This window comes from Penaeus vannamei, chromosome 19 (genome assembly GCF_042767895.1).
Source record: "Penaeus vannamei isolate JL-2024 chromosome 19, ASM4276789v1, whole genome shotgun sequence".
Classification (NCBI taxonomy): domain Eukaryota; kingdom Metazoa; phylum Arthropoda; class Malacostraca; order Decapoda; family Penaeidae; genus Penaeus; species Penaeus vannamei.
Genome location: NC_091567.1, coordinates 1,883,773 through 1,898,772, shown reverse-complemented (window position 1 = coordinate 1,898,772; position 15,000 = coordinate 1,883,773). Strand labels below are relative to the sequence as shown.

Sequence of the window (15,000 nt, the reverse complement as noted above, 5' to 3'; positions counted from 1 at the left end):
TGTCTGCAGAATATTTCGTGTGCCGACTTCTGCAACTTTTTGTCCTCTGCAAGAATATCATATTCAATTTGCCTTAACTTAGTGCGTCCATACCATATACATTAACTTCACATCAGATATAAAGCTAGTCTAAGCTTTATATCTTTCTTGCCTTTGGGCGTGAAGGCAACTACGATCGCGGGATGTAAGAAATCCATGTTATGTGAAATCATCCTACATTACGCAGAAATTAAAGGTATTTTATAGGATTTGAGCTCCCCTAAAAATAACTTGCTGATCTCCATAGTCTGTGTGTGCGGTTTAGGGTAGTGGTCGTTCACTCAAGATTTGTTTCTTCTTTTGTATGTCGAATTTGTTCTAACATCTCGATACATGGTAAAGTGGGCCTTCTTTTACGGGGAAAAACTGCACCAATCATTTGACAACATAAGAAAGAATTGTTTACATATTCCGTTCTGTTAATAATTTTACTGTATTGAACGCATAATGATTTTAAGGGCTAATTATAATAGTCTTTATTGCTAATGCATATTGCTGTAATGGTTAATGAGAAGCCAGACTGTAGAGTATTTTTCTTGCGCGGGGAATATTACATTTTTCTTGCGCGGAAAACCTCATTTTGTCTACATTTGCGCGGACGGATGATGAAACAAGTGCGCGGAAAGGTCAAAAGAATTTTATGAGCGGAAGATGATTTAAAAAAGAATTAAGTGTGCGCGGAAAGTTACCCCAGAACTACATTTGCGCGGACAGAGTTTGACCAAATTTTTGCGCAGGGAATGCGTTCCCCGCGGAGAAAGTTTCCTCTGAGAGATCATTCCTGTGAGAGATCGCGGGGCACGGGGTAGTGTATTTTTTCAGGATGTTGCTATCGAGGAATATGATCAATTTTCACGCGTTTTTTGAAGTCCTTGTAGTATAAAGATTCAGGAAGTCTGTAATTTGAATTTGAAACCTAATCGTGATGTTACTAAACGCTTATTTTTTATGAAGTCTTATTAATGTATTACACAAGTTGGGAATGTTTTTTTTTCCAATCTGGATACACCATGCCTTCTCTGGGTCAGTAAACAATGGAGTTTTGTGAGGTATTTTTTCAGTGTTGAGAGTTACATCTTCAGTTTGGGTATCCCACAACTTATGAGAATACATGTTGGAAGACTTTCATATACATCCTTAGCATGAAAATGTCATGATTTTTCATTATTGCCTATAAAAAAAACATTAAAGGCAACTCAACTCCATATTTTCTTCGGATTTGATAATATTGTCATTAGGCCTACTTATCAATACATGATTGATGGGATTAACTAGGTCGTTTTGCACATGTGCACGATTAAAATTTTAAGCTTATAAGTAAGTTAATGCTTGTAGAGAAGTAGATTTAATACGGGATTAACTTTAACATAAGACGCCCTAAGTCAAAGAAAAGTCTTGTATGGGAACTGAAATGTTTGTAGAATACGGCATTAAATCTCATTCGGTAGTTACACGCGCACACACACGCGCACACACACGCGCACACACACGCGCACACACACGCGCACACACACACGCACACACACACGCACACACACACGCACACACACACGCACACACACACACGCACACACACACACGCACACACACGCACACACACGCACGCACACACACACACACACACACACACACACACGAGCTTTTATTGTATTTATTTATATGTTATTGTATTGTATACTTTTACGCATGAATGAGTAGCCATGGCCCAGTTATACCATTTTAGATCTACGCAATAGCAACTTTCATCTAGTGAAAATAGTCAATATTGCCTCTGCTGGGAAATGCCAGGTGTCTCACGGAATCTCTGGTTATTCAATTTGTAATAGCACTAGTTAGTTTCGCTAGTTTCATGGTTGATTAGTTTGTCGATTCACAATTGGCAATGAAGATCTTCCGAAAAATTTCTTGCAAAATTGTCTATTACATGATAGAGGTCTGGCAGTTGGACTGATGAAAAATTTGAATTTCTGTTGACAGTCTTTAGGCTGTCCTGTTGTCCAGTTTCTTTGTTTTCCAGAACTATTTATGGGCAGAACAAGTTGTATATGTGAATATCCAGCTCACTTAAGGATTTTTTTATCATCTATTTATTCATTTATATATTTTAATTTTTTTTAATTTTTGCGGAACTCCATATGTGTGGTTCTTGTAATTTGACAATTAGCTTTCTATAATTTGCGATCTTAAGATTACATTGAAATAATTAGTACGAAGTACTTGCATATATGTGAATAACATGTATTATCACAAGAGCAGGAGTCAAATGTGCAAGAATCATTCAGGTTTCAAAAGATAAGGAATCAGATTCTATCTTTGTTTCCGTTTCTTCGTTTTAATTACTTCTTAATAGATAGTTAAAAGAGTAAAGAAAAAGTAAATCATTATAGACAATAGCTTTTAATAACACCTCCCTAAGTGTAGTAGGCTAATTCGTGGAGGAATAAGAGCAATTCATTCATGTCCCACTATGAATCTGTTCGCCATATCTTCATTAATGTTTCCTTGTTGGAAAGGTAGACCGCATATATTTCACATTTATAGATGTAATAATAGTTGTCTGAATTAATAATAGGCGATGTATGCTGAACTGAATATGTTCTGTTGGACATCCACCTCTTGTTCACTCGTTTTACTGTGAATATCGATTGATTTTATTGCATAAATACTTCATCCACTGACGCTAGGAGGATATGTATGGAAACAGGCTGTGTCCATCTTTTAAAACGTTATTTTTTGTATTTTATTATTTTATTATTATTATTATTATTACTATTGATGGTTCGGAAGTGCTAAGTCACCAATTTGCAATAGTCTACTTTATCTCGCTCGTTAAAGGTACTTTTTGCTCGGTGCGATTATCACGATCATCTCTCTACGATGATTCTTCAACGATTATCGCTGCACGATAGTAGTGGGTGTACCATTTTCTTTCGAGCGTCAGTGTCTGTGCGAGTTTCGACGAGACAGCAGTCACGTGGCGAAAGCGTCTCAAAGATGATAGTGTCGTGAGAAAATAGCTTTGAGCAAACTGAGTAGAAATAAAAGATGGTTAATTAAATATCTTCTAGCTGAAGATATGGAAGATGAAGTTATTTTCCAAAAGTACGGGGAGTGGGGTGGGGGGGAGACTAAGAAACATTGATGTTTGAATTGATGAATGGAGAGGGATTATTTCGGCAATTGATTGCATAAATCAGTCCTCCACAAGGATCTCATCCTCTTCATCGGAAAACCTGGGACCCATGATGACGCACACTCCTTCCAAGTCAAATGTTCGTTTGCGACTGTGATTATATTCGTCCCCCAGGCGTGTGGCTATTTGGAGCCAACGATGATCGTTCGCGACTAGCGTCAGTCGCTCGAAGCTAACCAGCCCCATTCAGAAACAGTGAATTGGTGCTCTAGACAGTCGTTTGACGATCGTTGAGTGATAATCGCACTGAGCAAAACTTACCTTTACCCTGTTTTTTAATTATCGGATATTAGAACCTCCCTTCCACCTCCCGAAAATCAAGTAATGGGGTAAACGGGTGAACTCGTAGGGGCCCCAGGTGACTAGGTGACTAAACACTTCTGAAACCATCTTTTTGAGAAAAATAATGAAATAAAAACAGTGGATAGTACATGTACTCAACGCCAACGGTTCAGTTCATCGCCCCTCGCTGCATGGCTATTTACACTACTGATCACTGGCTGGACTGCTTGAAAAGTTGACAAAAGGCTGACCACTACTTTTATGGTAAAACCTAAGCATGTCGCCCAACTGTATAGAAAGTATGACAAGAATGATGAATTTAAAGTGCCACCATGCCTGTATACTTCTGATGAATCGTCTAGAGAAACGTGAAATTGAACTTATTGACAGTAAGAGCCAACATGATTGGTTATGCAGTATTCAACTGTTACAAGCCCTTTACGGTGCAAATTATAATGCTAAATCATCTGAATGGAGAGCTGTTTAAAAATCCAGCGGCTGATTCATCCCAACGATTTGCTAATAACTCCAAGTAAAACTGCGCAAGTCAAGCTAGAAGCGGTGTGATTCTAAGTCGGATGTGCTTTTGATAAGCAAATGCTTCACTTTTTAACCTTTGCTATGCAAGCTCCATATTTTGTGATTTTTAATCTGTTTCATCGACGACCTAGTTTGAAAAGAGGCAAACCCGAACATCAACAAAAGCTTGAACCTTATCCTCCGGTGCTTCCACTTGTAAGCCTTATACTATGCCACACAAGACTCACGTGCCGCAGTCAAACTCGGAAGACAATTGGGGAAATCAAACTTCTGCCAGATGTTATGCTGACACAACACAGCCTGGTTAATCTAGCGTGCAACTCCCAATGTAATGGGACGAAAGCCACAAAGATGATATTAGGAATTTCTAAATGGAAAGAGTGTTGATCCATAGCAATGATAAATTGTTCTTTTGTCACGAAATTAATTTCTTAAATAAAATCAATAATTTACAAGTAGGTGAGTGCTTTCCAGTTTATGAAGATTAAAAAAAAGCCAAGCCATGCATACTTTATTAGTGAACATTGTGGAGATGTGGAGAAACCTGCATATACATGCAATTAAGGAAGTTTGTTTTGTTGTAACAATCTGTTCTTAAAATGTATCGTTATTGGTATTACTGAATTGCTGGAATATAAGATGTATAATGCATCGTGCATAAATTGCACTAATTATTTTATGAATTAGCCATAAGTATTATCATTGAAAAGATATATCAGTGCTTTAACAGGTAATATTCATCTGCACAAGGGCATAACCATGTTTCCCTAAAGATTTTTTATTTAAGAATTCATGTGGGTTCTGGCTTTATTTAGCAGTAAAGTAGACGTTGGAATCTGATTGTTTGGGCATGAGAATAATACATATGCCTGTTTATTGGAGTTTGAAAGAAAAGCACATGCCTTAGAGGTACTGAGTGGAAATTTCAAGAGCTTGAGCATTCTGGATTTTGTTCAGAGGGGTGAAGAAGAAAAATGGTACCTTCTTTTCACAAGACCTAAACCTCTTGTTAACCTAATGGTCTTTTGACCCTTCCCTACCCACCTGGGTAATAATATGAGCCATTATATTAAAACTTTCAGGAGAAATGATGTTTAGGTACAGTTGTGGACAAAATCCCTCATTCACTTGACTCTCTGCAAGGCTCTCTTTTTATGTGCGGTTGGTCGGTATGGGTGGGGTAAGGAAGTGCAGGGAAGTGGGAGAGGGGATGGCCGTTAGGCAGGTAATATGTAATTATCTAAGCAATATCTGATTAAGCTGCATTACATCATTGGCATGTCAACACATTAGATAAACGGTAATATCTTGGTATCTAATGATAGTTTACTTATGTGACGGCTTCAAATGATTTAGTTGTGCCTATTTGTCTCTGTATCCAACAACATGACTTTTGGAAAACTGAGGAACTACTAGGATTGTAGGGCTATTACTGAAACCGTTAGTAGGCATGAACTCGAAGGAACGGCAAGGAGTGTAACGAGGCCACAGCAGCACCGACATTGTAAGAGAATGGACTAACCAGGCTAACATAAGCACTGGTAAATACGATAGGAAGATTCTGACTACTTGGAAGACTGGCAACGGTAAGATAGACATGTTGCACCTGGTTATTTGATCAAGAAAAATATATGTAATGTACATCATAGATTATGTGAAATATATATTAATGAATTATATAAAGTGTAGATTGATATAGTATTCAAAATACAAGTTAATTAAAATTTGTTTGAAATATAGTTTGTTATAAATGTATAACAAAATGGATATATAATGGTTCAGCATTTCTTAATGCACTAACGTTATTTGACTTTGGTAATGATTATTATCATGTAATATTCATAGTGATAAAGTTATATATTTTTTTCATAACCTCACATTTGATCTAAATCTATACTAATTAGTCTCTCTTTTAGCTCAAGAGGACAAAAAAGTAATAATGACTGCTAGAATCCATGTGAATGTGGAACATGTACCCTCACCATAACACACCTGGAAAACGGGTAAACTACACCTGCACGTGTTAGTTACGACAGTCACGCTTGTCTACACATTAAAGGCTTGCAGCAACATGTCCCACCAACTAAGGAAAGAACCATTTGACGGAGCATCTTGTGTGATTGCCCAGTTACAAAAGGTTTAGGTCTTTGGGCCTATTTTTTCAATGATAACACCCAACTAATTATAGAGACCACTGCTGGTATCAGATTAAGACCTGGTATGAGTTCTGAAACTTCTACAGTAGGCAGCGAAATGGATGTAAGTGGCTGTGAGTGTCCAGTGCTATGTTGACGATAATTGATTAGGTGAGCTGGCTGACACTGATGGGCCACTTGTATCAGATACTGACTTCAGAATTTGGAGGTCTTGCTGCCAACCGTCAGGGCGATGTGCTTCGCGTGTCAGGTAAGACCTAACTGGTGCCCATGAGCACAAATGTTGAACTGTAAAGTGTGTATTTCCATTTTAATTTCTAAATATTAAAAACTATTTTTATTATTATTGTTACTTTTGAAATTTCCATTTCATTTCTAGGATAATTATCTTTCTTTCAGGTCTAAGTGTGGTAATCCTATAGTCTGAGAGGTGCGTCCAGATCGAACTCGCCTTGGCCAGCCTATTCACCCGACTTAACATCTGGTCCCACCTATTTCCAACGGCATTTAACATCCACAAGCTTCCTTCACACCAAAGGCAAGTGGGAGCTTAGAAAAGAAGCCAGCAAACTATGACCAACATGATTTGAACGGCAACAAGGAGACTGGAGGCAGTAATTGAAGCAGGTTCCTGGACTCCACACTTTTGTTTTTGTGATTTTGTGTACAAGACCTTATCATAAATATATCTGATGTATGATTGAAATATAATTTCCCTATTTAGATTATGAACGCTGTCCTTATGTTACCATGGTGCACATGGCAAGATGAGTTCTTATTGGGCTCAATGGCAGGTATACTATGACCAAAGTGAGAACGTCAGAGGTAGCGATTGCCTGCCACCCTGTTTGACTATTCTTTCTCAGCTTTTAACGTCATCTTCACACATGCTTGCTATAGGCCATCTGACATGCTCGCTCATCTGAGCATTTATCACACTTTCACTTGTAATGCATTGCGGATAGATCATTCTGTATTGTGGATATGTATATTATTGACTCGAGCATGTCAATTATCTGATCTCGATTTTGGTAAATCGACTAACAGTAAGATTAGGGAAAGGTTCTTAGTTTATTGATTCAAATGCCCTCTGCACATCACTCTAATGATCAGGCAGATCATTACAGAGAAACAGGTCTGTTTCCAAGATATTAAGCTGTGCCGACAGTAAAATTGATTTTAGATATCCCTTAACATTAAATGATTCTGCAATGTACAGGGAGAAATGCGGCATAATTAGGTATTACCATAATTATTAAACCTTCTAACTCGTGATCTGAATGAAATGGAATACAGACAAATTAGAAGACCAGCAATTGGCATAACTCCCCAGTGGTTTCCTGAGATGGATGCGACAAGTGGATAGGTTATTCGTAACTATGCGAGGGGACGCTGTCGGAGGAGGTGCTGACGTGCGAGGGGACGCTGTCGGAGGAGGTGCTGACGTGCGAGGGGACGCTGTCGGAGGAGGTGCTGACGTGCGAGGGGACGCTGTCGGAGGAGGTGCTGACGTGGGAGGGGACGCTGTCGGAGGAGGTGCCTACGTGCGAGGGGACGCTGTCGGAGGAGGTGCCTACGTGCGAGGGGACGCTGTCGGAGGAGGTGCTGACGTGGGAGGGGACGCTGTCGGAGGTGGTGCCTACGTGCGAGGGGACGCTGTCGGAGGAGGTGCTGACGTGGGAGGGGACGCTGTCGGAGGAGGTGCTGACGTGGGAGGGGACGCTGTCGGAGGAGGTGCTGACGTGGGAGGGGACGCTGTCGGAGGAGGTGCTGACGTGGGAGGGGACGCTGTCGGAGGTGGTGCCTACGTGCGAGGGGACGCTGTCGGAGGAGGTGCCTACGTGCGAGGGGACGCTGTCGGAGGAGGTGCCTACGTGCGAGGGGACGCTGTCGGAGGAGGTGCTGACGTGCGAGGGGACGCTGTCGGAGGAGGTGCTGACGTGCGAGGGGACGCTGTCGGAGGAGGTGCTGGCGCGCGAGGGGACGCTGTCGGAGGAGGTGCCTACGTGCGAGGGGACGCTGTCGGAGGAGGTGCTGACGTGCGAGGGGACGCTGTCGGAGGAGGTGCTGACGTGCGAGGGGACGCTGTCGGAGGAGGTGCTGACGTGCGAGGGGACGCTGTCGGAGGTGGTGCTGGCGCGCGAGGGGACGCTGTCGGAGGAGGTGCTGGCGCGCGAGGGGACGCTGTCGGAGGAGGTGCCTACGTGCGAGGGGACGCTGTCGGAGGAGGTGCCTACGTGCGAGGGGACGCTGTCGGAGGAGGTGCTGACGTGCGAGGGGACGCTGTCGGAGGAGGTGCTGACGTGCGAGGGGACGCTGTCGGAGGAGGTGCTGGCGCGCGAGGGGACGCTGTCGGAGGAGGTGCTGGCGCGCGAGGGGACGCTGTCGGAGGAGGTGCCTACGTGCGAGGGGACGCTGTCGGAGGAGGTGCCTACGTGCGAGGGGACGCTGTCGGAGGAGGTGCTGACGTGCGAGGGGACGCTGTCGGAGGAGGTGCTGACGTGCGAGGGGACGCTGTCGGAGGAGGTGCTGGCGCGCGAGGGGACGCTGTCGGAGGAGGTGCTGGCGCGCGAGGGGACGCTGTCGGAGGAGGTGCCTACGTGCGAGGGGACGCTGTCGGAGGAGGTGCCTACGTGCGAGGGGACGCTGTCGGAGGAGGTGCTGACGTGCGAGGGGACGCTGTCGGAGGAGGTGCTGACGTGCGAGGGGACGCTGTCGGAGGAGGTGCTGGCGCGCGAGGGGACGCTGTCGGAGGAGGTGCTGGCGCGCGAGGGGACGCTGTCGGAGGAGGTGCCTACGTGCGAGGGGACGCTGTCGGAGGAGGTGCTGGCGTGCGAGGGGACGCTGTCGGAGGAGGTGCTGACGTGCGAGGGGACGCTGTCGGAGGAGGTGCTGGCGCGCGAGGGGACGCTGTCGGAGGAGGTGCTGGCGCGCGAGGGGACGCTGTCGGAGGAGGTGCCTACGTGCGAGGGGACGCTGTCGGAGGAGGTGCCTACGTGCGAGGGGACGCTGTCGGAGGAGGTGCCTACGTGCGAGGGGACGCTGTCGGAGGAGGTGCCTACGTGCGAGGGGACGCTGTCGGAGGAGGTGCCTACGTGCGAGGGGACGCTGTCGGAGGAGGTGCCTACGTGCGAGGGGACGCTGTCGGAGGAGGTGCCTACGTGCGAGGGGACGCTGTCGGAGGAGGTGCCTACGTGCGAGGGGACGCTGTCGGAGGAGGTGCCTACGTGCGAGGGGACGCTGTCGGAGGAGGTGCCTACGTGCGAGGGGACGCTGTCGGAGGAGGTGCCTACGTGCGAGGGGACGCTGTCGGAGGAGGTGCCTACGTGCGAGGGGACGCTGTCGGAGGAGGTGCCTACGTGCGAGGGGACGCTGTCGGAGGAGGTGCCTACGTGCGAGGGGACGCTGTCGGAGGAGGTGCCTACGTGCGAGGGGACGCTGTCGGAGGAGGTGCCTACGTGCGAGGGGACGCTGTCGGAGGAGGTGCCTACGTGCGAGGGGACGCTGTCGGAGGAGGTGCTGACGTGCGAGGGGACGCTGTCGGAGGAGGTGCTGACGTGCGAGGGGACGCTGTCGGAGGAGGTGCTGACGTGCGAGGGGACGCTGTCGGAGGAGGTGCTGACGTGCTTGGTGCCTAGGCATGTTGGAATCCCCGGCAATGAACAGGCAGATACTCTAACATGCCTATGCCCCTATGTCCACATCACACCAACCACGCCTCTCTCATATTCCAGCCACGGATTATTAGATTATTATCCCCACTTTAAGACCTTCCTGTATACCTGATGGCAATCTTTCTGGTCAAGTCTCCGCACTAATAAAGTACTTACTGTAAAACTATTAATCTCCTCTTGGTTAGCTCCATTCCGCCGGCACAGATTTTGGGAGACGACTCTCGCACGTTGTAGGTATTGGCCACACCTGTCTAACACACGCCTATCTAATGTCACGTTCTGTCTGCCATGTAATGTCCCTCTTTTCAGTTCCACACATTATGTTCTGTCCACGCTTTACTACAGTTCGCACCTCTGCTTTTCCCCCACCTAATCTCCCGTCACCGACCTCCCAACATATGAGACATCCTTACAGAATCCCACAGCTTCTGGTTTGATAACCTGTTCTCCTTCCTCGGACGCATAAATATCCTTTACCTAAACGACCATAACCCATTCCCTCATTAACTCCTTTACCCATCTTTAACATTTCAACATTAGATAGTTGACGCTTTGCAACTATCACCTGTCATTATCCTTCACTATACCTTCCTATAGTGCTATATGACCTTAGATTTCTAGCACATTTATTTTGGTTTGAACCATTAATTATTTGGAGGTGCTGACGTGCGAGGAGGCCGCTGTTTGGAAAGGCACTGACGGCGGTTTTGGAGGTTTTTGTACCCTTAGAAAGACATGCATGTAGAATGGAGGTGGGTCTAATGGAAGCCCTTTGACCTTATGGTATAATGTTAACAGCAGAACCACCTCGGCCAATTCATTTTTCATTTGGACACCCGGAAGTAATGTTATCAGAATGTATATTTTCCGAATATTGAAGTAATATATATTCATTTGATTTACATACTGACGCCGTAATATTCAGAGTTGCTAAGTAATTGGTGTGTGGTCATGAAAAGTGGAAACTTTTTATTGTCCTAAAGTACCACTCTTTGTGAATTATCATAATTCTCAGTACATGATTGTAATGTTTATGCGGCAAAATTACTTCACTCAGTAGAAAGTTTTAATTCAGATTTAGGATTTTTTTAAACTTATACTTATACTTATACAAGCCGACTGGAATCAATAAATATGAATGGACATTTATCTTTGAACCAATGTGTGGCTTAAAGGTGATAGCCCCATCCCATTTTGTACTCGTGTTGTTTAATAATTCTCTTTAGCAAATAATAGTGAATTGATCCATAATGTTAATGGAGATTGCCTGCAGCGTGCACCTGGCTATAAAACCAAGTTTGTTATCTAGGAAAACGTGGGAAATCCTGATGACATTACTAAGTGGTCCTACTGCTATTTTGACGCAGTAATGACATTTTCTCATGTGCTGGAGTTTCCTAGAGAAATTTGTATCCAAGATGATAAAGAGTAGTGGCAGAGGCCGAGGTGTTCCAGAGCTTAAAATATTAGATGCTCCAGCTGTAGACATGAAAGCCATTTTAATGATGGTTTGTACCAGCCTGGCATAAAGGGGGAAGAAGAGAGAAATGAGAGAGGGAAAAGTGGGAATAAATGTGTAAGGAGAGAGAGGGTAGGAAAGAGACTGGCAAATACTATAAGAGTGAATGTCAAAACTGACCAGTTCATTTGATTGTGACAGACATAGTATAATTGAAAGTGGACTGGAAGTTTTGTCCTATTTCATCGCCGGTGTCGATAATTTTGCTGGTTGCAGAATTTAGGAATATTTTTTTTTCTGTTAAGGCCACAGCAATTTTTTTTCTTGAATAGCGAGCAAGGCTGGTGATAATGAAATGGCGGAAGGAATAAAATCCCCAGTGTACCTCCTACCTTCCAAAGATCAGAAGTAAAGGAATGTATCGGTTCCAGCCCCACCTGGAGGAAGTACAGTTCTGTCTTACTACAAGTCTTCGAGTGGTTGAATGAAAACCGACAAAGAATTCTTTCAACCAGAAATTATCATTTTGGAAATCAAAATAAAGAATATTCACAATAGACGACATGACGCATGAGAGTAGGGTATTTTCGCCAAATATATTTTATTTTTGTTTTGGGGATTTGAGAAACGATACCATGCACAATGAATCATCGACAGATTTGTATTTATTTTTGCCATTTCTCTCGCTTACGTCATAGTATCGGCGGGAAATTAGAATAAATAGGATTCGGTATTTTATTTTACTTTTTCATTTTCCTAGAAATAAATGTCAGCGGGCCCGCTATTCAAGAAAAAAAAAAGACATTACTGTGGCCTAAGTTTACGAGATTGTTATTAGCTGGTTCCAATAGAGCCGTGAAGCCTATGCAACGAATTTCTTTAGAGTGGTTGCAGGGGTTGCTGTGGGGCAGTCCAGGGCAAGGAAGACATTGACAACACTAGTAGAGAACGACTAGACAAAATCACAGGCAGCATCAGCCATTAAAGGCAAATACCTAACAATCCGGTGTACTGGTCTGCCCCCCTCCCCCCCTTCCCAAATTCCTCAAATTATATACCGGAATATATGAAGGGAGGGAATTTCGGTTACACATGTTCTTCAGAAAGTTGTAACCGAGACCTAATCCATAGACATGCTTAACATCTGATATTTTTCCTCGGACTTTTTCAGAAGGTGTGAGGCAGAGAACCAACTTCGGATAGATTTCCCCGGTCTAACACCTGGCTCTGGCGATGTCCGAGGTCTCGAGAGGGCGAAAGACGGTAAAGTGTTCAGTCATTTTTTGTTTTGTTTTGTTTTTGTTTATGTACAACTATATGAAATTTAAGGCCTTTTTAGTGGCACAACGAAGCCCTAAGCTGCCTGTCCGGAACGCGTTGCAGGGTATGACGTCATGACTTACGCACTGCCCTTCCAGTCGTCGTCTAATCACTTGTTATTTAGTGCTCTCGAATCAGGAGCGTCAATAATTAAGATATTTCTTTAAATTGAAATGGTTGATGCATTAGGTGACAGGGATGATAAAGACAATCCATGATCACACCATTAGAGATAATTTCATCAAAGGTTTTTGTACTTTTCCTGCTAGACCTCATAAAATACGTTCTCTAAATATTTCCAGCAGTCCCACGTAATATATAAATGAACAAGTAAGATCTTATTTGTTACACCAAGTAATATATATATTTATATTATTGAAAATTAAGAACAAACATGTTAAATTATGTCAGGAGTTTCCCTTTCAATAAGAAAATTATCAGATTATTTTAAAAAAGCATCTGTTGAAAGCTAAAAATAAAAGAAAAAATATGTATAAAATGTTCTATAAAATAATATATTGTAATAATGAAAATTAAAAGAAAAGTTCACCCCTTAATTATTCTTTGTATAGTAAAAGTTCGTGTCTCATGAAGGATGGATAAAAATAACTGATAATAAATGTATTTAATACAATAAAACACTTGAAAAAGAAGAAATGGAGGCTGCCACGTTTTCTATGCGCGTAGCCTCGAGGTGAGTGTTGAGCATCCTCACCCCGAGAGGTGGAAATGCTCGTAGATTAGCGCAGAGAGCACGCAGAGATCTTGCAATAAGCGTAAGCCTGCGGGAGATCGAGAGTAAGGGTAGAAATATGTCTGAAGGCATCGGGATCCACGACAACCTCCTGTATTGCCAGGACCCCCTCTCCCCTCCCCTACCTACTTCCGGTATTGCCAGGACAACCTCCCCCACCCCCTCCCCTACCTACTTCCGGTATTGCCAGGACAACCTCCCCCACCCCCTCCCCTACCTACTTCCGGTATTGCCAGGACAACCTCCCCCACCCCCTCCCCTACCTACTTCCGGTATTGCCAGGACAACCTCCCCCACCCCCTCCCCCTCCCCTACCTACTTCCGGTATTGCCAGGACAACCTCCCCCACCCCCTCCCCTACCTACTTCCGGTATTGCCAGGACACCCTCCCCCTACCTCCTCGTATTGTTAGGGCACCCCTCCCCTTCCCCACCTCCTGGTATTGCTAGGGCCCCCCTCCCCTTCCACACCTACCTGCTCGTATTATCAGGACCCCCCCTCCCCCCTCTCCCACCTACCTCTTGGTATTATCAGGACCCCCCCTTCCCCCTCTCCCACCTACCTCTTAGTATTATCAGGACCCCCCCCTCCCCCTCTCCCACCTACCTCTTAGTATTATCAGGACCCCCCCTCCCCCCTCTCCCACCTACCTCTTGGTATTATCAGGACCCCCCCTCCCCCTCTCCCACCTACCTCTTGGTATTACCAGGACCCCCCTCCCCACCTACCTTCTGGTATTGCCAGGACCCCCCCTCCCCCTCTCCCACCTACCTTCTGGTATTGCCAGGACCCCCCCTCCCCCTCTCCCACCTACCTTCTGGTATTGCCAGGACCCCCCCTCCCCCTCTCCCACCTACCTCTTGGTATTGCCAGGACCCCCCCTCCCCCTCTCCCACCTACCTCCTGGTATTGCCAGGACCTCCCCCAACCCCTACACAACTACCTCCTGGTATAGCCAGGACACCCTCCCCCTACCCATAAGCCAACCATCCTTCCTGATATTATAAACCCTACAAAGCCAGCCTTCCTTCCTGGTATTATAAACCCCACAAACCCATTTTATATTCACGCGGTGCAGTAATTATTCACGTAAAATATGCACGTGGTATATTTGGGTGTGTTTCTGCGTCAGTATGTTTTTTTTTTTTTCTTTCTCTTTTCTGTGTGTGTGTGTGTGTGTGTGTGTATGTGTATGTATGTGTGTGTGATCAAACTAAAACTATTAAAAAAGCAAAGTCTACATTGATGAACTTAGTGGCTGACAGCATCTATAAACGCCGTTCTTAAAATGAATAAATAAATAAATAGATAAATAAATCAGAAACAAAAAAGGGCCCTCCAACGACAAATAATAATGGACAAATAAAGAGAATTATATATAACTAATGGAAACTCAATCTGCCACGCCGGAAACGCCCTCTCTAGCGATAAGCACAGAGTAGACAGGCGTTTGTGTGAGAGCTGTCGCTGTTAACGATGGTAAGCAAAACAAACCCTTCCACACTAGCATTCTGAAAAATAGTGTAATGTATTTATAGTACAATGTGTGTATGTATTTGTGCGTGTATCTATATGCATCTGTA

General features: G+C 44.4%; 2 protein-coding genes across 4 annotated transcripts in view; both read left to right on the top strand.

Moving 5' to 3' along the window:
- The window catches only part of LOC113819037 (fibrous sheath CABYR-binding protein), a 30,346-nt gene that overhangs the window by 1,647 nt on the left and 13,699 nt on the right, over window positions 1-15,000 (top strand). Inside the window, exon 2 of one of the 3 annotated variants that reach the window (XM_070133701.1) lies at window positions 12,515-12,606. In XM_070133701.1, coding sequence (XP_069989802.1) covers window positions 12,577-12,606 — 30 coding nt within the window. In that variant the 5' untranslated portion in view covers window positions 12,515-12,576. Of the gene's footprint in view, window positions 1-12,514; window positions 12,607-14,860; window positions 14,897-15,000 lie in introns of those variants that run through there. The other 2 variants (XM_070133703.1, XM_070133704.1) reach the window with 2 other exon arrangements.
- LOC138865074 (uncharacterized) lies at window positions 6,978-9,996 on the top strand. The gene is made up of 3 exons (XM_070134416.1): window positions 6,978-7,004; window positions 7,597-8,076; window positions 9,877-9,996. Exons 1-3 carry the CDS (start codon window positions 6,978-6,980, stop codon window positions 9,994-9,996), a joined length of 627 nt encoding a protein of 208 aa, XP_069990517.1.

What these genes read in the sequence shown, in the direction of transcription:
- LOC138865074 (XM_070134416.1), top strand. Translation starts at nt 6,978, where the DNA reads ATGAGTTCTTATTGGGCTCAATGGCAG. An exon ending in CTTATTGGGCTCAATGGCAG is followed by an intron (nt 7,005 to 7,596) that starts GTATACTATGAC and finishes TAACTATGCGAG; the next exon opens with GGGACGCTGTCGGAGGAGGT. An exon ending in AGGGGACGCTGTCGGAGGAG is followed by an intron (nt 8,077 to 9,876) that starts GTGCCTACGTGC and finishes GGCAATGAACAG; the next exon opens with GCAGATACTCTAACATGCCT.